Source organism: Bos indicus, chromosome 29 (genome assembly GCF_029378745.1).
Source record: "Bos indicus isolate NIAB-ARS_2022 breed Sahiwal x Tharparkar chromosome 29, NIAB-ARS_B.indTharparkar_mat_pri_1.0, whole genome shotgun sequence".
Lineage (NCBI taxonomy): Eukaryota > Metazoa > Chordata > Mammalia > Artiodactyla > Bovidae > Bos > Bos indicus.
In genome coordinates, this window is record NC_091788.1 from 45,884,230 (window position 1) to 45,911,148 (window position 26,919).

Sequence of the window (26,919 nt, forward strand, 5' to 3'; positions counted from 1 at the left end):
ATGCCATTTCAGTTATTTGTATTTTTTTTTATGCTCTTAAAGTTTTTTCTCCAAAAAGCTCTGGGCTGTGTTATTTCCTAAATACTTTCTGATTTTTATTGCTGTTTATTTTCTACTACATTTTTGGGTGGGTTATTGATAATCCCAAAGAAGGGCAATGCCAAATAATGCTCAAACTACTGCACAATTGCACCCATCTCACACGCTAGTAAAGTAATGCTCAAAATTCTCCAAGCCAGGCTTCATCAGTATGTGAACCGTGAACTTCCAGATGTTCAAGCTGGTTTTAGAAAACGCAGAGGAACCAGAGATCAAATTGCCAACATCCGCTGGATCATCAAAAAAGCAAGAGAGTTCCAGAAAAACATCTATTTCTGCTTTATTGACTATGCCAAAGCCTTTGACTGTGTGGATCACAATAAATTGTGGAAAATTCTGAAAGAGATGGGAATACCAGACCACCTGACCTGCCTCTTGAGAAACCTATATGCAGGTCAGGAAGCAACAGTTAGAACTGGACATGGAACAACAGACTGGTTCCAAATAGGAAAAGGAGTATGTCAAGGCTGTATATTGTCACCCTGCTAATTTAACTTGTATGCAGAGTACATCATGAGACACGCTAGGCTGGAAGAAGCACAAGCTGGAATCAAGATTACTGGGAGAAATATCAATAACCTCAGATATGCAGATGACACCACCCTTATGGCAGAAAGTGAAGAGGAACTAAAAAGCCTCTTGATGAAAGTGAAAGAGGAGAGTGAAAAAGTTGGCTTAAAGCTCAACATTCAGAAAACGAAGATCATGGCATCTGGTCCCATCATTTCATGGGAAATAGATGGGGAAACAGTGGAAACAGTGTCAGACTTTATTTTGGGGGGCTCAAAAATCACTTCAGATGGTGATTGTAGCCATGAAATTAAAAGATGCTTACTCCTTGGAAGGAAAGTTATGACCAACCTAGACAGCATATTGAAAAGCAGAGATATTGCTTTGCCAACAAAGGTCCGTCTAGTCAAGGCTATGGTTTTTTCCAGTGGTCATGTATGGATGTGAGAGTTGGACTGTGAAGAAAGCTGAGCACCGAAGAATTGATGCTTTTTAACTGTGGTGCTGGAGAAGACTCTTGAGAGTCCTTGGACTGCAAGGAGATCCAACCAGTCCATCCTAAAGGAGATCAGTCCTGGGTGTTCATTGGAAGGACTGATGCTGAAGCTGAAACGCCAATACTTTGGCCACCTCATGTGAAGAGTTGACTCATTGGAAAAGACCCTGATGCTGGGAGGGATTGGGGGCAGGAGGAGAAGGGGATGACAGAAGATGAGATGGCTGGATGGCAACACCGACTCGATGGACATGAGTTTGAGTGAACTCTGGGAGTTGGTGATGGATAGGGACGCCTGGCGTGCTGTGATTCATGGGGTTGCAAAGAGTTGGACACAACTGAGCGACTGAACTGAACTGATTGATAATGTTAAGAGAGTTATTAATTTTGTAACATTGCTGACTCTAATTTATTAAAATTATCTGTAGATTCTGTTGGATTTTCTATGTAGATATAATCATTCATTTCTTTTTCTTGGTTTATTGCTTTGGCCAGGACTTCCAATACTTTGCTAAACAACAGCATTGATAGGGAGCATTCCTTACTTTGTTCCTGATCTTGAAGGGAATGTGAGTATTTATCCATCATATTAATTGCATATGGCTTGTGTCATTCTGATAAAGTTTCTCTTTCCCCTATGAGTTTTTATCATAGTCATCAAAACAAATTTAATCAAATACTTTTTCTGCATATTTTGAAATAATTATATGAGTTTTCTCCTTTAATTCACTGATTTGATGAATTATAATAGCTGATTCTTTTTTTTTTTGGCTAAAGGATGTGGCATGTGGCGTCTTAGTTCCCTAACCAGGGAGGAACTGAGCCTCCTGCACTGGAAGTGTGGCCTTAACCAGTGGACAAACAGGGAAGTTCAGTGATGGATGTTTCTAACGTTAAACCATTCATACATTCTTGGAATGAGCCCTACTTGATCTTTTTTCTTTTTCTTTTCTTAAAAAATTATTTATTTATTTGGCTATGTGGGGTCTTAGCTGAGGTGGGCTCCAGAGCACGCAGGCTCGATAGTTGTGGTGTTCAGGCTCAGTTTCCCGTGGCATGTGGGATCTTAGTTGCCTAGCCAGGGATTGAACCCACTTCCCCTGCATTGAAAGGCAGAGTCTTAACCACTGAACCACTGGGAAGTCCCCCTTTTTTTTCTTTTGAGAAAGCATTTAAAAATTTTAATTGTGGGTAATACACATGAAATTTATTATCTTAAACATTTTTAAGTGCAAAGTTCAGCAATGCTTTGCTGTTGTTCAGTTGCTAAGTCATGTCCAACTTTTTGTGACCCCATGGACTGCAGCAAGCCAGGCTTCCCTTTCCTTCAATATCACCAGCAGCTTCCTTCAATATCTCAAACTCATGTCCATTGAGTCAATGATGCCATCCAACCATCTTATTCTCTGTCACCCCCTTCTTCTGCTCTCAACCTTTCCCAGCATCAGGGCCTTTTCCTGTGAGTCAGCTCTTCAAATCAGGTGGCCAAAGCTTCAGCTTCAAAATTGGAGCTTCAGCTTCAGCATCAGTCCTTCTAATGAATATTCAAGGTTGATTTCCTTTAGGATTAACTAGTTTGATCTCCTTGAAGTCCAAGGGACTCTCAAGAGTCTTCTCCAGCACCACAGTTGGGAAGCATCAATTCTTCAGCACTCACCTTTCTTTATGGTCCAATTCTCACATCCGTGCATGACTACCGGAAAGACCATAGCTTTGACAATAAGGACCTTTGTCAGCAAAGTGATGTCTCTGCTTTTTAGTACACTGTCTAGGTTTGTCAGGAGAAGGCAGTGGCACCCCACTCTAGTTCTCTTGCCTGGAAAATCCCATGGACGGAGGAGCCTGGTAGGCTGCAGCCCATTGGGTCGCTAAGAGTCGGACTCGACTGAGCGACTTCCCTTTCACTTTTCACTTTCACGCATTGGAGAAGGAAATGGCAACCCACTCCAGTGTTCTTGCCTGGAGAATCCCAGGGACGGGGGAGCCTGGTGGTGGTCCCATAGACGGGGGTGCCGTCCCATGGGTGGTCCCATAGACGGGGGTGCCGTCTATGGGGTCGCACAGAGTCGGACACGACTGAAGCGACTTAGCAGCAGCAGCAGCAGCAGTTTGTCATAGCATTTCTTCCAAGGAGCAAGCGTCTTTTAAATTTCATGGCTCCAGTCGCTGTCCATAGTGATTTTGGACCCCAAGAAAGTAAAATCTGCCACTGTTTTCATTGTTTCCCCATCTATTTGCCATGAAGTGATCGGACCGGATGGCATGATCTTCGTTTTTTGAACGTTGAGTTTTAAGCCAGCTTTTTCACTCTCTTCTTTCACCTTCATCAAGAGGCTCTTTAGTTCCTCTTCACTTTCTGCCATTAGGGTGGTGTCATCTGCGTACGTGAGGTTGTTGATATTTCTGCTGGCAATCCTGATTGCAGCTTGAGCTTCATCCAGCGCAGCACCTCGCATGATGTACTCCGCATATACGTTAAGTAAGCAGGGTGACAGTGTACAGCCTTGATGTCCACTGTAGTAGGGCTTGCAGCAGTGTTCTGGTGCCATTGAATATATTCACAGGAATTCCCTAGCGGCCTAATGGTTAGGATTCTAGGTTTTTGTTGCCATGGCCTGGGTTCAAACCCAGTTTGGAGAACTGAGATCCTGCAAGCCATGTGGCAAAAAAGCAAAAACACGACAACAAAAAACTATGTTCACATTGCTGTATAACCAATCTCCAGGATCTTTTCATCTTGCAAAACTAAACCATACCCATTAAACAACTCCTTATTTCCTTCCCTCCCCCCCACTCAACTACCATTTAACTTTGTCTCCATGAATCTGACTAGGTACCTCATATAAATGGAATAATGTATTAGTAATATTTGTCTTTTTGTGAGTGGCACTCATTTAGCACACTGAGGCACTTTTATATATACTAATGGATTCATTTAGGATTTTTCATATCTATGTATGTGTGCACGCATGCATAATCGTGTCAGACTCTTTGCCACCCCAAGAACTGTAGCCCTCCAGACTCCTCTGTCCATGGGATTTCCCAGGCAAGAATACTGGAGTGGGTTGTAATTTCCTACTTCTGGGGATCTTCCCAACCCAGGGATCAAACCTGACTCTCTTGTGTCTCCTGCATTGGCAGGCGGATTCTTTACCCCTGCACCAACTAGGACTCCTTCATATCTATATTTATTAGTAAAATCGGTGTAGACTTGTCTTGCCTAATGGTTTAAGTATGTTTTTTAGAATCAAGATTAAACTAGTCTCATAAAATATGTTGGTTGACTTTCCCTCTTTTTCCATTTTCTGGAACAATCTGTGTAAGAATACAGACAACTCGTTGCTTCAGAATTTGGCAGAACTTGCCTATAAAACTTCCTGTGCGAGTGAAAAACAAAAGCTAAAAACAAAATATGTTTCCCTTTCGCCCCAGAGGTTCCACCTCTCTCAGGGGACTTCTTGGGGGAAATGAACCAACATAAATATCTGAAGCCCTCAGCACGTGGGGCAAAGGGGACGGACAGTAATTCTTCCCAGTTACGAAAGGACTGAGGACAGTGCACAGGCCCGAAGACATCCCTTCAATCAGTTACCTAAACCTTGGGCTGCAAGGAGATCCAACCAGCGTACCCTAAAGGAAATCAGTACTGAAATAGCCTTTGGAAGGACTGATGCTGAAGCTGAAACCCCAACACTGTGGCCACCTGATGCAAAGAGCTGACTCATTCGCAAAGACCCTGATGCTGGGAAAGATTGAAGGCAGGAGGAGAAGGGGATGACAGAGGATGAGATGGTTGGATGGCATCACTGACTCTATGGACATGTGTTTGAGTAAGCTCTGGGAGTTGGTGATGGACAGGCAAGCCTGATGTGCTGCAGTCCATGGGGTCGCAAAGAGTCGGACGTGACTGAGACAGTGAACTGAACTGAACTGAAACCTCCAAAGTGGGAGAAGACGCTTAGAGTTATTCTTCACAACTAGTTTCCAGAGGCGGAGAGAAATGTTTTAGCCTCTGAGGTGCCTCATTTCTATCATTCCTGTATTCCCGAATATTCGCTGGGCACCTACTATGTGCCAGACACCGCGGTGGACTCCGTGGTGACGACACGGCTAGCCCGGACACCACAAGGGGCTGCCAGTCTCTTGGGGAGCTTAGAGTTTCCACGGGAATACAGAAACCCTCCTTCCCCTCCTTCTTACACCCAGACTGACTGACTGATGAGAAAAATTCAGGATGGAAAACTCACGAGTATTGTGCTAGGCAAGCTAAAAGAAAAAACAAAAAGGAATACACAAAAATAGTAGTTTTAGGAGGTGACCTTACGGATGCCGACGTTCCCTCCCCCCACTTCTGTAATGCTGTCGTGCTACTTTTACAACTTTAAATAGCGTGGCAGACGGCCACTTGGGAGGGCCCAAACCAAATCGGTTCAAGGACACAGTTCCTAGGGACGCCCCCGCCCCGCCCCGCCTCTCTCACAGGCCCCAGTCCCGCCCCTGGACAGTCTCAGGCCCCGCCCCTGGCCTGACCCGCGCGCTCAGCCACGAAGCAGAGAACCAATCACAGCCCGTTTCTACGTTCGGGCTCTTTTCGGCGTCTGCCCTTAACCAAAATGGCGCCGGCTCGGAAGTTGCCGAAGTTCTAGAAGGTGCCGAAGCAGGTCCGGAAGCTGCCGAGCGAGTCCGGAAGTTGCCGAAAGAGAGCAGCGGGGAAGGAGGATGGCGGATATCATCGCAAGACTCCGGGAAGACGGGATCCAAAAGCGTGTGATACAAGAGGGCCGAGGAGCGCTCCCTGACTTTCAGGATGGAACCAAGGTTCGTATCGACCCGCTTCCCCTTAACCTGTCGGTGGCGCGGTGCGCATGCGAGGCGGGACGAGGCCTTAGGCGAGATATTGCGCATGCCCAGACAGCAGTGGTCGGTGACCCTACTGCTCACATGCCGAGCTCGACGCTGATTGGCCTGGATTTAAGTAGAGGGTGAATTCGGATGCGTGAGCTCCGCCCCCTGCCTTGGCCGAGTGGCTACATAGGTCAGGGAGGCCGTCAGTCATCAATAAACATTTTGCGGGAGGTAACGGGGTTGACCCCATTGCTTGCCCAGACCCAGCGCTGGAGAGGACCCCAGATGAGAAAGCTGGGCTCTGGGAGGGGCCCCTGGATTGCAAGTTTCAAGGTCTTCTATGGATGGAAGGGCCTTCTGAAAACGTAGACCAGCTCCCATTGCTTAGGTGGAAAAACTGAGGCCCTGGGACGCACAAACCCAGAAAACAGGCCAGGAGGTCGGGTCTACCAGACGAGAACCCTTTTGACAGCTTTCCTACTGCTCTTCGTGGCATTGGGTCGGGACAGACAAGGGCTAAGAAATAAAGAGCCTCCCATCTTCCTCCTTTGCACATCCAGGCCCCTAGCTCCAGCCTCTTCCACCCCTCCCCGCCCCAATAATGTACGCCTCCAGGTTTATCTCCTTCTGGTCGTGCAGTTCCTTCTTCTGGAGGGCCTTTCCCAGTTGCCACTTGTTTGTAGCGTAAGGGCTTCCTGGGAGCAGCCCCTGTGCCCAGCAGAGCAGTCACACAGGACATGTATATTGAGAGAATGAGTAAAGATCCTGGCACCAAAAATGAACTGAAGTGACACATCTTGTTGATGACTACAACAGTTGAACACTTAAAACATACTGGGGGCACCCAAAGTAAGAGCTACTGTGCTGACAAGAGCTGTGCAGAGACGGTGAAGGTAAAGCCTGGCTCACAGGAGTGCCCTAAGGCAGAGCTGCGTGCCCTAGTGGTCAGTGATACATAGAGGGACGCTTCTGGAGATGAGGGAAGGGATGTGGGTGAAGTTCCCCATGGCTGGGGCGGGGGTGGGGGGGTGGTGGCCTTGAAGAAAGTCTTGACAAAGGAAGTCTTGGATGCAACAGACACCAGTTGGAGAAAACACCAAAAATAGCGATGATGTGTGAACAATGACACCGAAAGAATAGGGACAAATAAAAAACAAAAAGCAATCACCAATCACCGGCATTGATTGAGGGTTCACAAGAGCGTGGTGCTCAATGCTTCACAAGATTATTTGCTTTCATTCTCATGAGGTGAGGTAAGTACTGTTGCTAACTCCATTTTACTGATGCGGAAACAGAGTTCAGAGGGGTGGCTAGGGGTGGGAAAGAATGTGGCTTCCTCTAACCATATCCTGTGGAGGGTTCAGTCTCAAGACTTCTCTTCACTCACCCTGAGATGATCTCATCCAGGCTCGTGTCTTTTAAGAAACTCTCCACGCATGCCTGGACCACTCCCAAATGTCTGTGTGTAGCCTTCCCTCCCCCTTAAAGTTGATATCCGGTTCCCTACTCACCGTCTCCACCTGGAAGTCTCATTGGCAACTTAACCTGCTCCCCTCGACCCTCTCATCTCAGGGTAGGGCCCCTCCAGCCTTTTGGTTGCTCAGGCCAAAAACCTCCTGGTCTCCATGACTCCTCCTCCTGTTCTCATACACCCCCCAGAAGATCCTCAAGATACACTCAGGATCTGACCACTTCTACCACTCCCACCGTGGTCCAGGTCTCTCCCCTGGGTTATTCCAGTAACGTCTTAACTCATCTCCTGCTTCTGTCTTCCCGGCTCTCCCACCTGTCTCATCCCCGCACCAGCAGAACCAGCATCAGATCATGTCCCTCCTCTGCTTGGAGCCAACCGGTGGCTTCCATTTCAGAGTGAAAAAACAAAGTCCTCACCATGGGCGTTAGGCTCTGTGGGGTCCCTCCCTGCTGACCTGCTGACCCCGTGAGGTACCACCCCTCCCCTTGGTTCAGTCTGCTGCTGCTGCTGCGCTGGCCTCTCGCTTTGTGAACACACCACACGCTGCCCCTCTGCGAGGCCTTTGCACCTGCTGTTCTTTGGCCAAGAAATTTCCCACCCCTTCCTACCTCAGCATCTGTCTGGCTTGCTTCTCCTGTACTCCCTTCAAGTCTCTGCTTTCTCTCTTTTCTTTTGGAGGGGGGTGGGGCCACACAATGCTGCTTGCAGGATCCTGGTTCCCTGACCAGGGATCGAACCTGAGCCCCAGCAGTGAAACTGTCAGCTCCTAACCACTGAACGGCCAGGGAGTTCCTTCAGTGACTCCGGCTCCCTGAACTCGCTGTGCCTTACCCTGCTGCATTTTGATGTCTGATCCATAGCACTTCGCTCCACCTCACAGAGCATGTTTTGTGTGAGGCCCGTCTCTTTCCTTTAGAAGTTCCCTGTGAGCTCCACGGGGGCAGGGGCTTTTGTCTGTTTTGTCAACGCCAGGCCTAGCACAGAGCTCAGGCAGGTAGTTGTTCAGTCACTCAGTCGTGTCCAACTCTTTGCGCCCCCATGGACTGCAGCACGCCAGGCTTCCCTGTCCTTCACCATCTCCCGGAGCTTGCGCAGACTCATGTCCGTTGAGTCGGTGATGCCATCCAACCATCTCGTCCTCTGTCAATATTTGTTGAAAGATTGACTAAAGCTAGACCCCTTGGGCTCTCGTCCCAGCCCATCCACCTACTCGCCATGTGACTTGGACCCCTTCCCTCCTGGGTGGTGTGGTAAAGGTCACGTGGTGAGCCCTGTCCCTTGTGCCACCTGCAGGCTGTGAGCTGGCCTTGTCCATGTAGTTGTGGGAAGGCCGTGCCCTTGTCTGATCCCATTTGCGGCCCACAGGCCACGTTCCACTACCGCACTCTGCGCAGTGATGAGGAGGGCGCCGTGCTGGACGACAGCCGGGTGCGCGGCAAGCCCATGGAGCTCATCATCGGCAAGAAGTTCAAGCTGCCCGTGTGGGAGACCATCGTGCGCACCATGCGGGAGGGGGAGATCGCCCAGTTCTGCTGCGACGTCAAGGTACCCCGTGCCCCACGCCTGCCTGGGTCTGTCTGGCCACACCCAATTCCCTATCCTCTGCCCTGGCCAGGCCACCACCGACTCCCTCCAGGGCACTGCACCGCCAGGCACTGGCCTCCCGGCCCCTAGTCTGCCTTTTCCTCTCCTTTAGCCAGACTGCAGCCAGGGACTGGCTCTCAAGTGCAATACCCGCTACAGCTCCTTGCTTCAGTCCCCTCTGCTCCTGGTCACTGCCAAGCTGAAGCACAAGCCATAGATGCCCACGTGGCCCCTGCAGGGTCTCCCTCCCACTCATCTCCCTGTGTTCCCATCTCCTCCTTAGCCAACATCCTCCTTCCTACTTCAAACTAATTCCTGGGTCACTACCCCAGGAAGCCTTCCCTGACTACTGGTGCTTGACTTGAACCCCTCCTCTGGGTTCTCCACCTCTCATACTCTGCATGGCCAGGATCTGGTCCTTTGTCTGCATTTAGGCTACTTCAGGGCAGGGATTAGGCCTGTTTACCTTGAAAGTGCCTAGTGTGGGCCAGCCCAGAGCCAGGACTCAGAACATATCTGCTGACTGGATGAACATTAGCTGAGCAGTCGGCCCGAGCCGACAAGAGGGTCAGTGAGAAGAGCTGGTTAGGCGTGGGGATGGTCTGGCTTCCGCCATCCCAGCAGGTGTCCCTAGTGAAAGGTCAAAAGCTAGGTCCCTGGGACTTCCCTGGTGGTCCAGTGGTTAATACTTTGCACTTCCAACGCAGGGGGCGTGGGTTGGATCCCTGGTTGGGGAACTATGATCCTACATGCCGCATGGCCAAAAAGTAAAAAAAATTAAAGTAGGCCAAGACTTAAAAAAAAAAAAAAAACACCATAAAAAAGCTAGGTCTCCAATGCCTGAGGGTCCCCCATGAGGATTTTGAAGTTGCTGCCCTAATCCCACCTGAGATGGGCCCCGAAAGGGGTGGGGGTGGGGCTGGAGAGAAGAGATGCTGGGAAAAGAGTGTGGAAGGGCCCCCGAAATGATGAGGAGCCCAGCTCATGGGCTGCAAGCCTGGGAGGAGGACAGGTAAGAGGTAAGAATTCCCCTGGACTTGTCAGGGCTTGGGAGACGGGTTGGCAGTGGGAGTGCGTGTTTGTGTGTTGGGGGGGGTGGGAAGCGTGGGTGTTTGGCCTGAAAGTGATGGAGGGCTGGGAGGCCGGAGGAGTCGGGAAGGGAAAGTCCTCCTGCGCCTCAGTGTCCTTTCTCAGATGGTGATGGGACAAGGGGTGGGGCCTCTTGAGCCCATGAGCAGCCAGCATGTGCTGACAGAGCCCCCTTGCCCACTCACCCTCTGCAGCACGTGGTGCTGTACCCACTGGTGGCCAAGAGTCTACGCAACATCGCAGCCGGCAAGGACCCCCTGGAGGGCCAGCGGCACTGCTGTGGCATCGCCCAGATGCACGAGCACAACTCCCTGGGTCACGCCGACCTGGACGCCCTGCAGCAGAACCCCCAGCCTCTCATCTTCGACATCGAGATGCTGAAGGTGAGGGGCCACCAGGCCAACCCCCTACCGCCCAGCTTCAGAGAGGGTGCCGGCTCTGCCCGCCTGCCCAGAGCTGGTGGCCTCCCTGACCGGGGGCTGGGTGGGACAGGCACAAGGAGTGCCTCCCTCCTAGGGCCCTTCCCCGCTCTCTCAGGTCTGCCAAGACAGGGCTTTTCACCATCTTGCTCATTGCTCTGTTTCTAGAACCCAGCACAGTGCTGGGCATGCAGGAGATGCTGTACACGTGTTTGTTGAATGGTCAGTGGATGAAGAAGTGATTCTGCTTCTGGTACCTGGTGTCCCAGGCCCAGCCAGCCCAGAGGCTGACCCCGGGCCCTGACCTGGCCTATGCCCCGGCAGGTGGAGAACCCTGGCACGTACCAGCAAGACCCGTGGGCAATGACGGATGAGGAGAAGGCAAAGGCAGTGCCAGTTATCCACCAGGAGGGCAACCGGTTGTACCGCGAGGGCCACGTGAAGGAGGCCGCTGCCAAGTACTACGACGCCATCGCCTGCCTCAAGAACCTTCAGATGAAGGTGCTGCCTGGGGGCTGTGGTGGGTGAGGGAAGGGATCCGGAGGGGCCCAGGGGGCCCAGGTTTCAGCATCTTTTCCCCTGTCCCTGCCTCCGTGCCCCCAGGAACAGCCTGGGTCCCCCGACTGGATCCAGCTGGATCAGCAGATCACCCCACTGCTGCTCAACTACTGTCAGTGCAAGCTGGTGGCCGAAGAGTATTACGAAGTGCTGGATCACTGCTCCTCCATCCTCAATAAGTATGACGGTGAGCGCCGGGCGCCAGGTCACCAGGGCAGGGAGGCGGCCTTCCACATCACCCCCGCTCTGAACTCCCGAGGGAGCCTGACCCAGTAGCTCCCACCCAGTGGGGCCGTGGCCCTGCTGTGCCAGTGAGAGAGGAATGGGGCTTGGGGGGGGGTTTGGCATCCTCAGGGCAGGAGGGCTCCGTCCACGCCGGGCCCCTGGTGTGGGCAGTCAAGGTGGGGTGCTGGCTGGCCCCCCTTTCTCATGCCCTTGGGCGCTTGCCGCCCACTGGCGCCCCCTGCAGACAATGTCAAGGCCTACTTCAAGCGCGGCAAGGCCCACGCGGCGGTGTGGAATGCCCAGGAGGCCCAGGCTGACTTCGCCAAGGTGTTGCAGCTGGACCCGGCCCTGGCGCCTGTGGTGAGCCGTGAGCTGCGGGCCCTGGAGGCGCGGATCCGCCAGAAGGACGAGGAGGACAAGGCCCGCTTCCGGGGCATCTTCTCCCACTGATGGGGCCCCGCTGGCCCGGCTGCCCCGCCCACTGCTGCTGCTGCCGACGCTGCCAGCCCACCCACCCCCCTACTATATCATGCTTCTCTGTATATAAAGGCCTTATTTATCTGTCTCTCTGTCCCTCTCTGGGCTTGCCAAACTGATCCACTGGGAAAGCTGGGGTCATTGCCCCTCATTTCCTGGTACTTGGGTGGTTTGGGGAGGCAAACAGTAGGGGTTCTAACCCCAGCTCCCCGTTCATCAGCTCTGAGACCTTTTTGGGCCTCCATGTGCCTGACAGAGAAACGAGGATGGTCTCTGTCACAAGGGAAGTGTTTCTTGGTGGCCAAGGCCGAGGTGCCTGGGAGCCTTGAGTCTTAAGGGGGAGATGAAGCAAGTGCAAGCCAGGAGGCTTACTGCCTGGGTGAGGTGGGCTCCCAGCGCAGCCCTCCCCATCGTCCCCCTCCCAACCCCCAATCTTACGGTCTCAGCTCATGCAGGCAGTGGTTCCAGTGAGAAGCCAAGTCTGGGCCCCTGGTAACTGAAAGGCCAGCCCAGGTGGGGAGGGGAAGGAGGCTGGCTCTCCAGGTCCCAATCTTGGCCCTGCCCTCTGACCTGCTGTCTGACCCCGGGCACATCCCGGCTCCTCTTTGCCCTTCAGCATCTCTGTTGAACTAGAAACTGTGAGCTGGGCTGCCCTGTGATGCCACGCCGGTGGGCAGTCAGGCGGGATGCAGGCGGTGTTTATTTCCGTGGAGTTACACGCGCTGGAAAAGCCTCTGGACCCTTGCTGCTCCCTCCTCCAGCCCCCAGGGCTGGGTCCCCCAGCATGAAAGGGAACTATCCCTGAGGGCAAACAGATGCAGGCCAGCCATGGGGCCGGGGGCCCAGCTTTCCACTGGGGCTCTTTGAGTGCATGAATAAATAACCCAAGTCCAGCCACAGTTGGAGCCTCACTCTTCGCTGTCCAGCTTGAGGCTGATGCTCCGCGCCTTGCCCCGCGCCAGGGTGGTGGGCGGTGTCCCAGGGCCCTCCCACTCCGCCTGGCTGGGGCCCCTCGAGCGGAGCAGCTGGCTCTGCTTCCGAAGGAAGTCCACAGGGGCAGCCCCACCATAGCTGCTCTTGGCCAGGGCGGCCCTTGAGGGTCCCGAAGTGGCATGAGGGTGGGAGCCGGCCTCCAGCTGGCCCAGGTGGGCCACGTAGCCATCGGACAGGAACTGCGGGCAGAGGTGGGCAGGGTGAGGGGATGGCTGGTCTCGGGCCCACACACTGCCCTCACCTGCCCTTCCCAGGCTCTGGGCAGTGCTGGCTGCAGTACCAGGCTGGCACAGCCTGACCAAACCCCGCCGGGGAGCCTGCCCCTCTCTGGGCCTCGTCCTGAGTTTCCTCATCTGTAAAATGGGATTTTGGAGGGAAGTAACAGCAGCTAACGTTTAGCAGGCACTTGCTTTGTGCCCAGCCCAGTGCTCGCTGACAGGCAGTAAATCACGGGCTTTTCGTGACAGCTGCGGAGATCCATTCTACAGACAGGAAAGTGAGGCTCAGAAAGGTCAAGGCTTGTGCCCAGAACCATGCCAGCGTGGAACGAGCACCCAAGGTCTTGCTCATACTCCAGCTTGAGTTACCCGTTCTGGCCTGTCCGGCAGCTTCCAGCTGCTCGTGACCTCCCAGATCCTAGGAGAAGCCCAAGTTCCCCAAAGCCGGCCAGCCTGTTCACAGCCTCCCTCCTAGGTGCTTCTTAACGCACGAGTGGTCCTCACGGCACAGCCTCAGGCTCCCATGTTCCAACTGGCTTGCAGCCCCACCTTCACTCGGCCCTCACCTGGCACTGCGCCTGCAGCTTCCTCACGGCACGGCCCACGATGTAGGTCTGGCTTGGGGGCAGGCCCAGCGCTGCATACACGGCCACGTCTTTGGGGGACCCGTAGGCGGCCACGAAGTTCAGTTCCACCTGTGGCCGGAGAGGCCAATCAGGAGCCCAGGGACGGGGGAGAGGGAGCGGGGCGGGAGACAGAGGGTGGGGTTTGGTGGGCGTTCAGTGCTGAAGGGTTAGGGGCGGGGCCGCTTAGTCTCCATCACCAGGTCTGGCTGGGGGGTGGGACTAGCCGGATCTCCCTAGTTGGCCCCAAGGACTCTAGAGACCCTTGCGGGGATGTGCGGTCTGTTAGGCTGGGAGCCAGGGCCATACGGGTAGGAACAAACGGGCCTCCTCTCGGGGCAATCACGGGGTTCGGGGGCCCTCCCCAACCACCAGACCTCCTGCACCAGGCTCTGCAGGAACATCGCCTTCTGACGCAGTGGGTCGTGAGTGAGACCATCGCAGAAGGAGACGACGCCGTGGGGGAAGTTGTGCTGCGACAGCCAGGCCACCACGCGGTGCTTCTGCATATCAGGACGGCCCGTCACGTACACGATCAGGTAGCCCGCGTCCTGCCAGTGTCTGCAGGGAGGGGCGGCGGTCAGCCCCGCGCACCAGGAGTGGGGACCAGTCCTCACAGCGAGTGGGGAAGAGAAGGGGCAGCCGCTCCTACCTGACCACGTCCACGGCGCCGGCGCGCACCTTGGGGTCGCTGCCCATGATGGACACACTGGCGGTGAAGGAGCCGTCGATGCTGAAGACCACGGCCTCAGTGCCGCGGGCCACCACCGTTAGGCAGCATTCGGCGTAGGTGTGGTCGCCCCTACGGCCCGGGCGGGGGTGGGGGTGGGTTGCTGTGTGAGCGGCGTCGGGGCGGGGCCCACGGGAGCCCCGCCCCGCAGAGGCCGGGCCCGCACCACGCTCACCTGACTACCATGCGCACCGGGTAAACGCCGACGCCCAGCGCACGCTCCAGGGGCACCGGGAAGGTGAGACGGCCAGAGCTGTTGGTGACCTCGGTGCCAAAGTGGATCCACTTGCCCGACAGTGGCTGCGTCATGATGTAGATGTCCACCTAGCAGGGAGAGAGGGTCAGAGGGTCCCCCTGAGCGGAGCGGAGGGAGGGGGGAACCCCTGAGCGGCGTGGAGCTGAGCGGAAGAGGGCTGAGGCTGAGGCGGGGGAAGGAGGACGGGGTTGGGGGCTCAACCTGCTAGGACCCGGAGCTGTCCAGGGAACAGGAGGCAGGACCAGGGAGCTCCCGCTTAGGGCCAGGTCAGCCCGAGGAGGGGGCTGGTCTACATGGGACTGAGGCCTCTGTGTCCTAACCTTCTCTCCCGTGAGCGTGACCACATCCAAGGGTCCATACATGAAGCGCCCATTCAGCACCTGGGGGCGGCCCTCGCACACCACCGTGTCGCTCGCCCGGTGGTTGGAGGTGACGTTCTGGCGGGAGGAGACAGTGTGAGCCCACGGCCAGGAGATGACAGGGAGGCGGGAAGAGCTGGTGAGGGGGACCCGCGCCCAGACGTGTGTGCGCGCTGCCTGGAGGAGGCGGGCCAGCTCGCTCCGAGAGAGGGGCGAGGCCCGATGGGTGGGCGCTCCTGCTGACCCCAATCAGAGGTCCTGGGGGTCCTCTGTGCGGACTGCGGTTCCAAGGGGCGGAGGCAATATAGACCCTGTGCAGAGGCTGAGAAGGGCGAGACGAGCGCCAACCTGACTTGGCGGAGGGGGCGGGGAAGAGGGAGGGGAGGAGACTTGGTGGTACCTGGGGCGGGGCCGAGGCAGCAGGAGGTGGAACCTGAGAGGGGCTTAGGGGCGGAGATCCCAGGGAGACTTGAGGTCCCTAGCGGCAGGGCACGTACCCGAATCTTGACTTGGGTGCGTTTGCGCTGCCACTTCTCCCTGGGGAAGGCCGGGCTGTAGATGGACGGCTCCTCGCACTCGGTCAGGTGTGGCCGCTCCTTCTCGATCACCTGCGGGGAATGGGCCCCAGCGAGGCCACATGAAGCGGGGGGGTGGGGGGGGGCGGGGGAAGAGTCCCTGGGGTTGCCCCTCCCCCAGCTCCGGCTCCCTATCCTTGCCCGCTTCCCCACCGCACCCCCCCCCCACCCCGCATCCCTGGGCCCACCTGTCGCAGGATGAAGGCCACCACGTCGGCCGATTCCCAGTAGCTGGCGTGGAAGAGGTGGGGCAGCGTGACGGTGGGGAAGGCGGTGAGCGCCTCCGGGCAGTACAGCGAGTAGTCAATCCGCTTGGTCCCCCACCAGCGCTCCAGGACTGCTTGGCCGCGGTGGGCAGTGAGTCAGGGGTGGCCTCTCACCCCAGGCCCACCTGTCTGGCCTCTAGGGCTCTTCCCTCCCTCTCTTCCACCAGCCCTGCTCTTTGCCGAGTCCAGAGTTGGGTGCCGGGGCCCCCTCGTTCCAGAGCAAAGGCTCTGGGGCAAGGGTGTTTCTGCTGGGCTTCAGCGGTGGAACAAGTATCCGCACCCCCACCACTGCCCCTCACCCCCAGGCGGGGTGGCTGGCCTGACTTACTCTTAACCACTTCACTAGTGGTGCTGGGGGCAGTTGGCTGGGCTGGCGGGTCACCGCCCAACTCATTGCCCTTCCAGAAAGCACCACTGGCAGACGTGGGTGTTGAGGGCACCAACATCTCCAGCTCCTCCAGAAAGAGGCCTGAGTGGGTCTGCAGAGTGTCGGCTGTGGGTGGAGGGCAGCCTCAGTGGTGGGCTGGGCCAGGCCACCCTCCTGTCTTTCTACTGGGGTTCCAGGACTGCTTCGCCCCACATCTCCCCCATCTCCACTGCCAGCCTTCCCTGGTCAGGTCTTGGCTGAGGCTGAATTGCCCCAACATGTGGGTGGATGTGAAAGGTGGGGGCATTCTCCCCTGTTAGCAGCATTCCTGCCAGAATGCCTGCCACCATCACTCCAATTCAGGCCCGCTTGTCTCATGGGGCCAGATGGGTACTCACTTAAATGCATGTGTACACAACCCACATCAGGACGTGACCTCAAGTGCCCATGGAGACACAGTGCATCCCTAGACCCGGATACAGCACCCCTTCACCCCCCGCCCCAGTGGCGAGTGGCTGCTTTCGATGTCACTGCCTCTCTTCTTTAGTCCAGTTACCACCACTGCCCCCAGCTTCTGGGCAGAGGGTCTTGGGGATCCAGACTGCCCAAGGGGCCAGGGGACGGCTCCTGGTCCTGGGAGTGGTGACCTGAGAGAGTACCAATGATGCGGGAACTGCCTCTTGGTTGGGGGAGGGGGGCCTATCTGCATCCCTCACTGTTGGGGCCCTTCTCCTCCTCTTCCCTGTATTTTGGTTGGGTGCATACCCAGCAGCAGAGATGAGCCATCTCCCAGAGGGAACTTCTGGTAGCGGGGCACCGCCAGGGGAGCGATGGCCTGGAACTTGGGGGCCAGCAGGGGCTCAAGGCGGGAGGCACAGGGGTCGGCTGCATGGAAGAGGTTGTAGATCTGCTCGCAGGCTGGCCGCATCTGGGCCACTGGTACCCAGAAGATAAAGGAGAGAGGGGGTTCAGCTGGGCATTCTGGGAGGTAGGGGTGGTGGGGAGCAGCTCCCTGACATGCTGGGTGACACTGAAACAGCGCTTCCCAGACTGTACTCCCTGGGAGGTCCCCGGGGTCCTGCTTAAAAGTGAGACAGGTCTCTTGGCTAACAAGGGATCACAGCCTTCGATTTGCTGATGCTCGGGATGAAGCGTTCCCTAGGCCTGTTGGACCCCTTCTCAGGAAGGGCATCTGGGTGTACGAGTTCCTCCTGGTGCATGCTGGGAAACGTGGCCCTGGCAAGTCCCTTCTTTCTGGGCCTCAGGTTCCCCCTCTCTAGCCAAGAAACTTAATTTTTACAGTGGGGAATGGCATAAATGCTCGAATTTCCGGTGAGAGGGAGAGGTTGGAGGAGCTAAGGGGAGGGGCAGATGGAGGAGGAGGCGTGCCCCCCACTTGCACCCCAAGGGCTCACCCTCCAACGTGGGCATCACGGTTTTGCGCAGAGCCAGCACCAGGCCAAGCGGGGAGCCAAAGAGGAAGAAGCCGGAGACCTTGAAGTCAAGGCGGGCGGCACAGGGGGCACTGTCGAGAGCCTCAGAGGTGGCAGTGGGTGGGCAGGAGGCTGTGCTCGCCCGCCGGGGCTCCCCGGAGGAGGTGGCTGGGGGGGCTGCCTGCAGGCTGCGTGCGGAGGTGGCTGTCAGCGCTGCCACCTCTGCAGCCCAGCACAAGCCCAGTTTGGGGTTGATGGGGTGGGAATGTCACCTGTTTTGAGAGCCCTCGGGCTCGGGACCGGCCATGTCGCTGGGGGTGCGCTGGGTGGGCAGGGCAGAGGGTTCTGGGCTGGCCCGGCCCAGCCCCTCAGCCCCCTCTGCCAGGGGATCCCGCATTGGGCCTGCCTCCGGGGAGAGCAGCTCATTGTTCTAGAAGAAGCAGGAGACAGAAACATCCTTAGGACTGGAGACAATTGATTTCTACTTATTTGGAAGTGAGGAAGGAGGCATGGGGGTTGGGCAGGGACTTAGAGCCAGCAAGCAGAGCCCCAGAGGGGATGGACAGAGGCAGCAAGGAACAGGCTGGAGAGAGGTCAGATTCCTGGGGCAGAGAACTAGAGCAGGGGAGTCTCCCCGCCACCCCGGCTCCTCCGGTGGAGGCGGGTCCAGCCACACTAACCATACTTCCACGGCGGCTGCTGCTCCGGCTCCCAGTGCCCACACTGGCACTGTGGCAGAGCGCATCAAAGCCCAGGATTCCGCCGACGCCGTCCCCGATCAGCACCACCTGGGGGAGAGGGCAGCGTGGTCAGGAGGGGCTGCAGCAGGGGCAGGAGGGTGGGGGAGGCTCAGCCAGCAAGTTCCCCCCAGACAACCCCTAACCCCTGACCTGCCCGCAGAAGCCGGCGCCCTCAGAGGAGCGCAGGAAGGCCGCATAGGCCTGGTTGGTGCGGGCGATGACTGTGGCCACGGCGCCCTGGTATCGGGATGATGAGGTGGCCAGCAGCGGCAGGGCGGCCAGGGGAATGTGGTCCTGGGAGCGGGACAGGCTGTCACCATCATGGCTATAGGGGCTCAGGCTGCAGGAGGAGGGGCGGAATGAATGGGCGGGGCCTCCAGGCCTACCCCTGCCCCCTCGAAGTCCCCCTGACCTGTTAGCAAGTCCCAGCACCACGGGGGCTTTGTGGGGTCCACCAGTATCCCAGAGGGCTCTGTGATGGAGCCATAGACTAGAAACTGAGGACAGCTGGGCGGGTGACTGGCCCAGGTGTCTGACTTCCTGGCCTCTCCCCCCACCGCCCCGCCCCATGGGGGCCTCTCTGGTTCCAGGAGCCTCCAGGTGGCTGTCCACACCTCGGGGACCCTGTGTGTCCACCCCCGCTTTCCACCCCCTAGACCAGTACTTGGAGACGAGGGCATAAGCAGCCGCGCAGATGGGTGGGCAGGGCACCAGGCGCAGCGCCACATGGCCCAGGGCCTCGGGAAAGTGGACGCGGGTGACGGCCTCGAAGGCTAGGCTCAGTGTCTGCACGTCCGCCCGCTTGGAGTCAGCATCTCCCGGGCCCGAGTCTAGGATGCTGCCACTGTGCAGGACGAGGAAGAGGGCGTGGACCTCGCACGTCTCCGCCCCCAGCTCCCCAGCGCTGTCTCCATCTGGGCCCTGCAGGGGGCACAGTGTGACGTCAGAGCGGTGGCTGGTGGGTGGCCAGGCAGAACTAAGGCTCGGGGTGGCCGGCCATACTCACTTCCGAGTCCCTGGGTGCCCGGGCCCCGTCCCCCAGGTCTTTGGTGCCCTCAGTTCCAGGGTCTATGGGAGGGGGAGAGCCAGGGAGAGAGACTGAGGGCTCTGTGGGGATGCCCTCACCTGGCACTTCAGGTGCCCCCGCTCGCTGTCTGCCTGGGCACTACCCCCTGCCCCCATCTCCCTCAGACGTGCCCCTCTCACCCGACTCCCCCAGGTCATTTCACACTTCTAGACCTTAGCACAGGCCAGCCAGTCCCTGCTGTTCCCAGAGACACCTCTCCCCACAATGCCCGTTTGCCTGGAAGATTCCTTCTGATCCTGCCCTGTCCCGTGTGGTAGCCACGAGCCACACGTGCCTGTTTAAGTTGAAGTGAATTAAATTACTGTGCAAAATTTAGGTCCCCAGTCACACTCACCACATTTCAACAACTTGAGAGTCACATGTGGCTAGTGATGAGTACCCTTCCAGCATCTCAGAAAGTTCTTTTGGACACAGCTGGTCTAATCCTTCAAAATCTATACTTCCTGCATGAAGACTTCCCGGCCTCCAAATGAATTCCTCCATTCTTTGTTCTGTCTTTTTACATTCCAACCATCCATCCACCCATCCACCCATTATCCACTCATCATTCATCTGTGTATTTAAAGAGCACCCTTTCTGGGTTGACATTCATCTTAGTCCCCGTTACGTTTAGGAATGAGTAGTTCTCTGAGTCCCCACCACTTAGGGGGTGCGGGTGGCCGGTGACGGGATAGGGGACCTTTACCTGGTGTCCCCTCAGCCTCCATGGGGGAGGCAAAGGCGTCGATGAAGTCGTTGGAGTTCCACTTGGTCATCTCCTTGGGGAAGACCTCGTCACTGTCCGAGAAGCCTTCTGAAGGGACCAGGGACTGTGTCATGGGGCGGTAGGCACTGCTCAGGGCCCCCCCGCCCCCGGCAGGGCTGGGGTGCTGACCGTGGGCATCAAAGAACTCCTCCTCGGAGCTGTTCTCAGAGTCCCGGGCGATGTTCTGCATGCGCCACTCAGACAAAGTCTGGGGAGACACGCCCCCTGCAGGGCCACGCGGGCCTCAGCCTGGGCGTCCGGCCAAGGGCCGTGCTCCCCGACACCCCACCACCAGTCCCCATGCCCCAGCCTCACCCCCATGCTGGGATGAGTAGGAGGAACGGGAGGATGAAGACCACTGCTTGCTGAAGCTGGCATCGGGGGAGGCATCGGGGCCTGGGGGGGCCTCAGGCCCATCGGGGGTGCCCGCGTGGCTGGCCCCGGCCCGGGCCTCAGAGCTCGGCTTCCCTGGGGGCTGGGCCTCGGGGCCCTCGCTGCCTGTGTTGCACTTGGCCATGCGCTGTGCCAGCATGCGGGCAGTCTCCTCCTCTAGTGCCCGGATGTCAGCCATGCTCAGCTCTGTCCACTCGTCCTGCCAGCACCAGGCCTGTCGGTGGGCCCGCAGCATCACCCGGCGCAGACCTGTAGGTGCCCAGACATCAAAGCCATGCCCTCCCCACCCCCTGTGTCCCTGCCCTGCATACCAAGCCCTTGAATTCCCTTGAATTTGGGTAATGGCTCCCTTAGGCACACCACCCACCCAGAGCTGCAAAGTAGGGAAGGGTGAGTGCTGTCCAGGCGATGGCAGTGGGAAGTGGGGCATTTTTCTTCCTGTCCTACCTACCTCCCTGCCCACAGCCTCTTTTGTCCCTCCAGACATCCCAACTCTTAGCTCTGAGCTCAGCCCAACACCCCAGGAAGCTGGGAGCAATGTTTGTTCTTGATCTTTCAGCTGGCTTCCTGCTGACTTCATCAGAGGAGTCAACAATTAAGGCGTTAACAGTTAATGAAATTGTTGATGGTTAATGAAGGTGTTAATAGTTAATGGAAGTGTTGGCACTTAATGAAGCAAAAACACGATACCCATTCTGGGATATTTTCATCTTAAGCAGAGGAGTAAAGTTAGAAACCTCAGTATCTAGGAAATAAAGTAATAATGATTGAATTATAAACTTTTGGAAGGAAATGCATTAGAATCTTAATAATGGTTATATGTGGGTGATTTTCACTTGCTTTTTTTTGGCTGTACCACATGGTGAAATTGAAAGTGAAAGTTAGTCACTCAGTCGTGTCCGACTCTTTGTGACCCCGTGGACTGTAGCCCATCAGGCTCCTCTGTCAATGGAATTCTCCAGGCAAGAATTCTGGAGTGGGTTGCCATTTCCTTCTTCAATGGTATGTGGGATCTTAGTTCCCTGATCAGGGATCAAACCCAAGCCTCCTGCGTAGGAAGTGCAGAGTCTTAACCACTGGACCTCCAGGGAGGCCCCTAATCTTATTTGTGCTTTTTGGACTTTTTCCAAATTTAGGATAAAGAGCCTGCATTATTACTCTCTGAGCTAAATTTCCTCATGTGGAATCATAATAGTCTTTACCTTGAGAGGTGTGGGGGGTGTGAAAGATATCTTGCATGGGAAGTGATTAGCAGAGGATTTGGCATCTTGTGATCAATATCAGCTTTTGCTATCAGGCCCAACCTTTTCCTCATTTACAAAAGGGACAATTAAGGAAGCAGCTCCCTGGAGGGGAGATTCCATGAGAGTCCGTGGTGGAGTGGAACCCAGGTCCCTGGGGGTCCCCGTCCTTCTTCCTGTGGGGAGCCCAGCATTAGACCTGGGAGGTGGGGCAGGGCTAAGCCACGGGAGTATGACCTAGGGTCTGCTGGAGACCAGAGCAGGAGGATGGAACTCAGAGCTGGGGTGGGAGGGACTCTGACAGCACCCAGCTTCGGCCTGCACTCCACAGCGTGTTGCCAGTTACAGCTGGTGACCCTCCTGAGAGTCTCTAAGCCTCGCTTGACCCACAGAACATTGGCGTCTTAGAATTTTAATGGATGAGCAGATGCATCTCTGAGTGTCTGAACCGGCATGAACCTCAGAGATTATGTTGCCAGCTTCTTGCCCTTCTGACTCTTCCCTGTACCTCAGGGCAGGCTCCCCCAACCCCAGTTAGGCTGCGCTGCTCCCCCCTGCCCCAGCACCCACCCTATCAAATGGAAAGGATGGTTTTATGTTTCTGTGTCCCCGGCAGACTGGGAGCATCCCTGGCTCAAACACACGGCCTGGTGCATGCTAAGTGGAACCGCCCAGGACAGGGTGCTCACCGACGTCATGGATGAACTGCTCGATCTTGGCCTGCATGCCCCAGTAGCGGAACTCGACCTTGCACAGCTTGTAAGCGCACATGAGGGGCCCGGTCTGGGCTGCTGTGCGCGCCCAGTCATCAGCCAGCGGTCCTCGGCCTGTCTTGGCCGAGCGGTACAGCCGGGGGTCCTCTTCTGCTTTGTACTCGCCTGGGGCCACAGCATCCCGCACGATGTCGATGGTATCTGGGGGGGTTCCGACAGCCCTGAGCAACACCAGCCCCCTCCAGCCCCTGCTACTCCTCCCCCACCTCAGGATTGGGAGGGCAGCTTTTCACGCACAGAAAGCCGAGGCCAGGAACTGAGCCTGGGACTTGTCAGAGGCCACCTCTCCAGGTGGCAGGTGGTCTGAGAGGGGCTTTGGGGTCATTATTGGCTGTAGGTCTCACCCAAGATGCGCTGTCTCCGCTCAGCTCCACTCAGGTTGAAGACATTGGGCTGCTGCCCCCCATCGGGCAGGTAATAGGTCTCAATTTCAATGGAGAATTTCTCCACAAAGGGGCAGGTGTACCTGGGCAGAGGGCAGGGGTGAGGGTCACTGCTGGGCCCACCAGGGCCCTTCCCCTCCTGGCCCCTGACCCACCCCACCCACTCACCGGGTTCGGGTGTAGGGATAAGCATTCCAGGATTCCTCCTCCACCTGCAGGGCAGCCTTGGGCAGCAGTGCCCGGAACCAGCCTGGGATGTGGGAGCCCACGTGGTATACCTTGTGTGTGTACTGTCCACTGCCACCCGGCCCATCTGTGTAGGGCCGGTTGGCCAGGATCTCCACGCCACTGCCCTCACCACTCGACTCCTCTCGGCTCTTTTTCTGCAGCCCAGGGCAAGAGGAGGATGGGCAGCTCAGCCCTAACTCCGCTCCTGGGATGGGCTCCCCAGTTAGGCCTGGTCCCTGGCGCAGCTCTGAGGCCCGAGTCCCAGCCTTTCTAGGTCTCTGAAATCCCACTCTGCTCCCTTATAGCTACTGGGGTCAGGATTATAGCCTCTGACCAGTCCCCTCTGGGGTTCTGCAAGCAAAGACTTGTTCAGTCATTCAAGTATTTGCTGTCTGCTCTATTTCAGGCACTGTCTGGGCTTATATTCACTGGGATCTGGTGACGTACAGAGTAAAGACCCCTGCCTGCCCTTGTGGAACTGTACACTCCAGCGGAGGGAGACACAGTAGACAGAAAACAGAAAAAAAGCATCTTAGAGGGTTCTAAGTGCCATGGTAAAAAGAAAGCATAGACTAGGGTTAGGTGGATAGAGTTGGGGGTTGCAGTTTTGATAGGATGGGCAGGAAAGGCCTCACTGAAAAGATAACATGACCCTGATTTGAAGATGACTTGGGGGGGAAAGGAGGGTGCTGGGCAGATATGGGGTGGGGTGGGGGGTGTACTTCAAGCAGAGAGAGAGCCCGTGTAAGCTCCTAAGGGGGACAAGCTGCATGCCCTGCCAGCAAGGCACCAGGGTGGGCAGGCTGGAAGAATCAGGAGAGTAAAAGGGATCCCTGCCTTTCTAGGACCCCAACACCAGCTCCTGCCACACCCCTCCTAGTTGGAGAGCACTAAGATCCTGTCCTTATGTAGCTCAGGAGTTTGAACATGGCCCACCCAACCCTCTGAGGCCAGATCCCAGCCCTCTTGCCTGCTCAGATTCTGGTCCCACATTTCAGGGGACTCCTCTGGAATGGGCACCGGCCTCCTCCCCTCCCCGGGCGCCTGCCCTGGCTCACACTTCTCCGCCCAAGCCTGGCTCCCTACCTGCTTCCTCTCAGCCTAGACCTCACCCTCTGGGTTCCCTGCCTGCTCCTCTGACAGTCTCCGGCCCTGAGCCTCAGCCCATCTCCCTGACCGCTGGGGGTGGCCAGGTTCCTTCATCCTCTGGGAAACCTCTCCTAGTCTTTCTCTACCCCCTGGGACCCCTCCTCACTTTCTGCCCCCCACTCTTGCCTCCTCATGCGCTCCTCTCCCTACCCCCAGAGGATTACAGGTTCTAAGGAGGATTAAAGGAGATCAGATGGGGGCTGAGCGTTCAGCAGGGGCTGGGCACTCAGGGTGGGGAGGCACCACCAGGCCCTTCCGTCCCTCTTCGCACAGTCCTTAACCACCCCACCTCTCCCCCACACCCGACTGGGGACGGGCTCTCTTCTGCTCTGGCCTGAGCCCTCCCAAGCCCCGGGGCTGGACTGGAGGGGGATTGAGCTGGGCCCGGCCCCTTGTCCCAGGTGTGGCCTGCGCGCTCCTGCGGATACCCAGCATGAAGCATGCCCCCATCCCCTCCTCGGCCTCCTACTTGCCACCGCCCTCACCTGGATCATGTAGAGCTGGGCCACCTGGTACTCGTCCAGGCTCATGGGCAGCAGGATGTGGTACTCCTTGATGAGCATCCTGAAAGCGCTCGGCCGACCGCGCGCGGCCTCCGCGGCTCCTGGCGCAGGGCACCGCGCGGCCGTCAGTGCGGGGCGGCGGCGCGCGGCCCCGAGCCCTGCGCGCGGGCCGAGGGGCTCAGGCCCGGGGACCCCATGCCTGGGCTCGCTACAGGGCAGGCAGCGGCGAGCCCAGCTCTGCAGCCAGCGCCGCGGGGGGCCGGGAGCCGCCGCGAAGCTGAGCGCTGACCTCTTTTCCGCGCAGCCCCCGCCCCCCACCCGCCCATCTCCATGGCAACCGCGCGCTGACGCGGGCCCCCAGGAGCCGCGGGAGGTGGCCGGCGGGCTGGCGGGCCAGCCTTGCCTCTCCCGCCGCGGCGGCGTCCTAAGCCCCTCGGAACAGCATCCTTTGGGGACCCGCCCCTGGGAACCCTGGGGCCCCTCCTTCCGGGCCGCCTTCCACCACCGGCCCCTTGGGGCCCGCCCCCTGCATCCCTTTCCCCGAGTCGGTCCGTGTCCCCCACTCCTGGACATCCACTTAGAACCTTGTCCCCCGCGTGTCTCTCCGCGGAGCAGCCCCGGGCGCCCCCCGCCCCCCGCACCCGAAACTACCTTCAAAGACTAGATAACACCTCCGCCCCGAGACCTGTCTTCCCCACCCTGACGGGCAGCCCAGGCCCCAGCTCCCCTTTCCCCGCATCGTTCCTGGCCCCCAGGCACTCGTCTATGCAGCTGCCTCATCCTCCTCCAGGGCTGATCACTCTTCAGGCTCAGGCTAGAAGTACCCTACGGGCCCCCGCCCTGCAAGCCCTGCTCCGTCCACCTGCGCCCCGACTTCGCTGCCGCCGTACTCCCACCTCGCACCCACTGAGCAAGCGAGAGGCCCCCACTTCCCTCTGCTCCCCGGCGTCCCCGTCCCCCGCCGTGCTCTCTATCGGCCCGCCCGCCAACGTCCCGGCTCACCTCTAGTCTAGGGTGGACGCCCCTCACCCGGTACGGGCGGGGGCCTACGGGCCGCGGGTCGGAGCCCCGAGCGCCCCCAGCCCCGGCCGCGGATTCCAGCAGTGGCCGGACCCTCTGGAGGCGCAGCGCGGGCCCATGGCCCCGACCTTCCTCCCGGTCTGCCCGCCGGCACCCCTCCGGTCCCTCCCCGCCGACCGCCGCGTCACTGCGGCCGCCCCGCCCCCTTCCTGGGAGCGCGGCCCTCCCCACGCCGGCGGGGTCTGGGCCGCCCCTCCCGCGGCGGCGGAGGGCGGCCCCAACCTTCCTTCCTTCCCCACGGCGGTGGGGGAAGAGGCCCTTCTCCAAATGCTGGCGCTGCTTAGTTCGGCCGTGTTCTTTGGGATCCCCAGACACTCTGGGATCCTTCCTCCACCCTGGCCCGGCCCTCCAGTGTGCTATGGAAATATGACAAGAGTCCCATCCCCAACTTCTCCGGCCCTGGGAACCCGGGGCCCAGGGTGGGGGAAGCGCCTCCCCGTCCCAAGTCTGGCCAGCGGCTGGTCTCTGACATCCCTGGCCTAGCCGGTGGGGTTCCGGTGTCCCAGACCGCCAGGTCATTCAGAGGGCTGCAGTCACTTTCACTTCCAGTCTTGGGGCTCCTCCCGGAACGGGGCCCCAGCGCTTTCCCCACCTGTATCTTCCGGGTTCGTAAGTCTGGCCAATGGCGCCAAGACCGTGGGCAAAGGCTGCCAGGGCCTAGGGCTGGGCTCTTGGGACCGCACCCAGTTGGCTAGAGGGCACTGGGACGGTGCAGGGCGGCGTGGCGCAGGGTCTCACCCACACTGGGGAAACCAGTTCTCTCTCGACTCTTTCTCAGGTCCTGGGGGTTGGGAAGCAGCCTGGCTCCCTTTCTTTCTTCTTAGGACTCAGAGATAGGGTGTACTCCGAGCCCCAGGGCTGATTCCAAGCTTAGGATGTTAGGATGTTAAGGCATGCGAGGGTGGGGCTTAAGTGAACTGGCATTTCTACCCTCCAGGCACCTTTAGTCCAGAGAAAGAACCCTCTAGGCTCAAGCTGGAGACAGAGCCCTCCAGCTGTGG

At 57.7% G+C, this 26,919-nt stretch overlaps 2 protein-coding genes across 4 annotated transcripts; one reads left to right on the forward strand and one right to left on the reverse strand.

Moving 5' to 3' along the window:
• The first annotated feature begins 5,695 nt into the window (after window positions 1-5,695).
• Window positions 5,696-11,864, forward strand: AIP (aryl hydrocarbon receptor interacting protein). 2 transcript variants are annotated; one of them, XM_070782507.1, is made up of 6 exons: window positions 5,696-5,923; window positions 8,790-8,969; window positions 10,292-10,480; window positions 10,841-11,017; window positions 11,120-11,253; window positions 11,544-11,837. In XM_070782507.1, the coding sequence occupies exons 1-6, from the start codon at window positions 5,825-5,827 to the stop codon at window positions 11,614-11,616; spliced, it is 852 nt and encodes a 283-aa protein (XP_070638608.1). In that variant the 5' UTR covers window positions 5,696-5,824; the 3' UTR covers window positions 11,617-11,837. The 2 variants fall into 2 exon arrangements, with proteins under 2 accessions (XP_070638608.1, XP_070638607.1); XM_070782506.1 differs by having other exon boundaries at window positions 5,699-5,923; window positions 11,120-11,261; window positions 11,544-11,864.
• A 592-nt stretch (window positions 11,865-12,456) lies between these two features.
• Window positions 12,457-26,024, reverse strand: PITPNM1 (phosphatidylinositol transfer protein membrane associated 1). 2 transcript variants are annotated; one of them, XM_070782500.1, is made up of 24 exons: window positions 25,841-26,024; window positions 24,821-24,939; window positions 23,127-23,341; window positions 22,920-23,041; window positions 22,492-22,716; window positions 20,484-20,810; window positions 20,298-20,393; window positions 20,109-20,213; window positions 19,343-19,404; window positions 19,001-19,257; window positions 18,487-18,676; window positions 18,277-18,384; window positions 17,869-18,026; window positions 17,579-17,784; window positions 16,929-17,099; window positions 16,125-16,289; window positions 15,719-15,867; window positions 15,453-15,563; window positions 14,917-15,033; window positions 14,516-14,664; window positions 14,263-14,412; window positions 13,988-14,171; window positions 13,554-13,682; window positions 12,457-12,948 (listed from the first exon to the last, which is right to left on the reverse strand). In XM_070782500.1, the coding sequence occupies exons 2-24, from the start codon at window positions 24,896-24,898 to the stop codon at window positions 12,685-12,687; spliced, it is 3,738 nt and encodes a 1,245-aa protein (XP_070638601.1). In that variant the 5' UTR covers window positions 24,899-24,939; window positions 25,841-26,024; the 3' UTR covers window positions 12,457-12,684. The 2 variants fall into 2 exon arrangements, with proteins under 2 accessions (XP_070638601.1, XP_070638600.1); XM_070782499.1 differs by having other exon boundaries at window positions 20,109-20,216.
• Between the last annotated feature and the right edge of the window lie 895 nt (window positions 26,025-26,919).

Excerpts from the sequence above, each read along its gene's own strand:
- AIP (XM_070782506.1), top strand. The coding sequence starts at position 5,825 with ATGGCGGATATCATCGCAAGACTCCGGGAAGACGGGATCCAAAAGCGT. Across the intron at positions 10,481-10,840 it reads TCGACATCGAGATGCTGAAG|GTGGAGAACCCTGGCACGTA; the intron begins GTGAGGGGCCAC and ends ATGCCCCGGCAG. Across the intron at positions 11,262-11,543 it reads CATCCTCAATAAGTATGACG|ACAATGTCAAGGCCTACTTC; the intron begins GTGAGCGCCGGG and ends CGCCCCCTGCAG.
- PITPNM1 (XM_070782499.1), bottom strand. The coding sequence starts at position 24,898 with ATGCTCATCAAGGAGTACCACATCCTGCTGCCCATGAGCCTGGACGAG. Across the intron at positions 20,394-20,483 it reads CTACTCATCCCAGCATGGGG|GGGGCGTGTCTCCCCAGACT; the intron begins GTGAGGCTGGGG and ends GTGGCCCTGCAG. Across the intron at positions 17,785-17,868 it reads CCCGAGGGCTCTCAAAACAG|CCTGCAGGCAGCCCCCCCAG; the intron begins GTGACATTCCCA and ends CTCCGCACGCAG.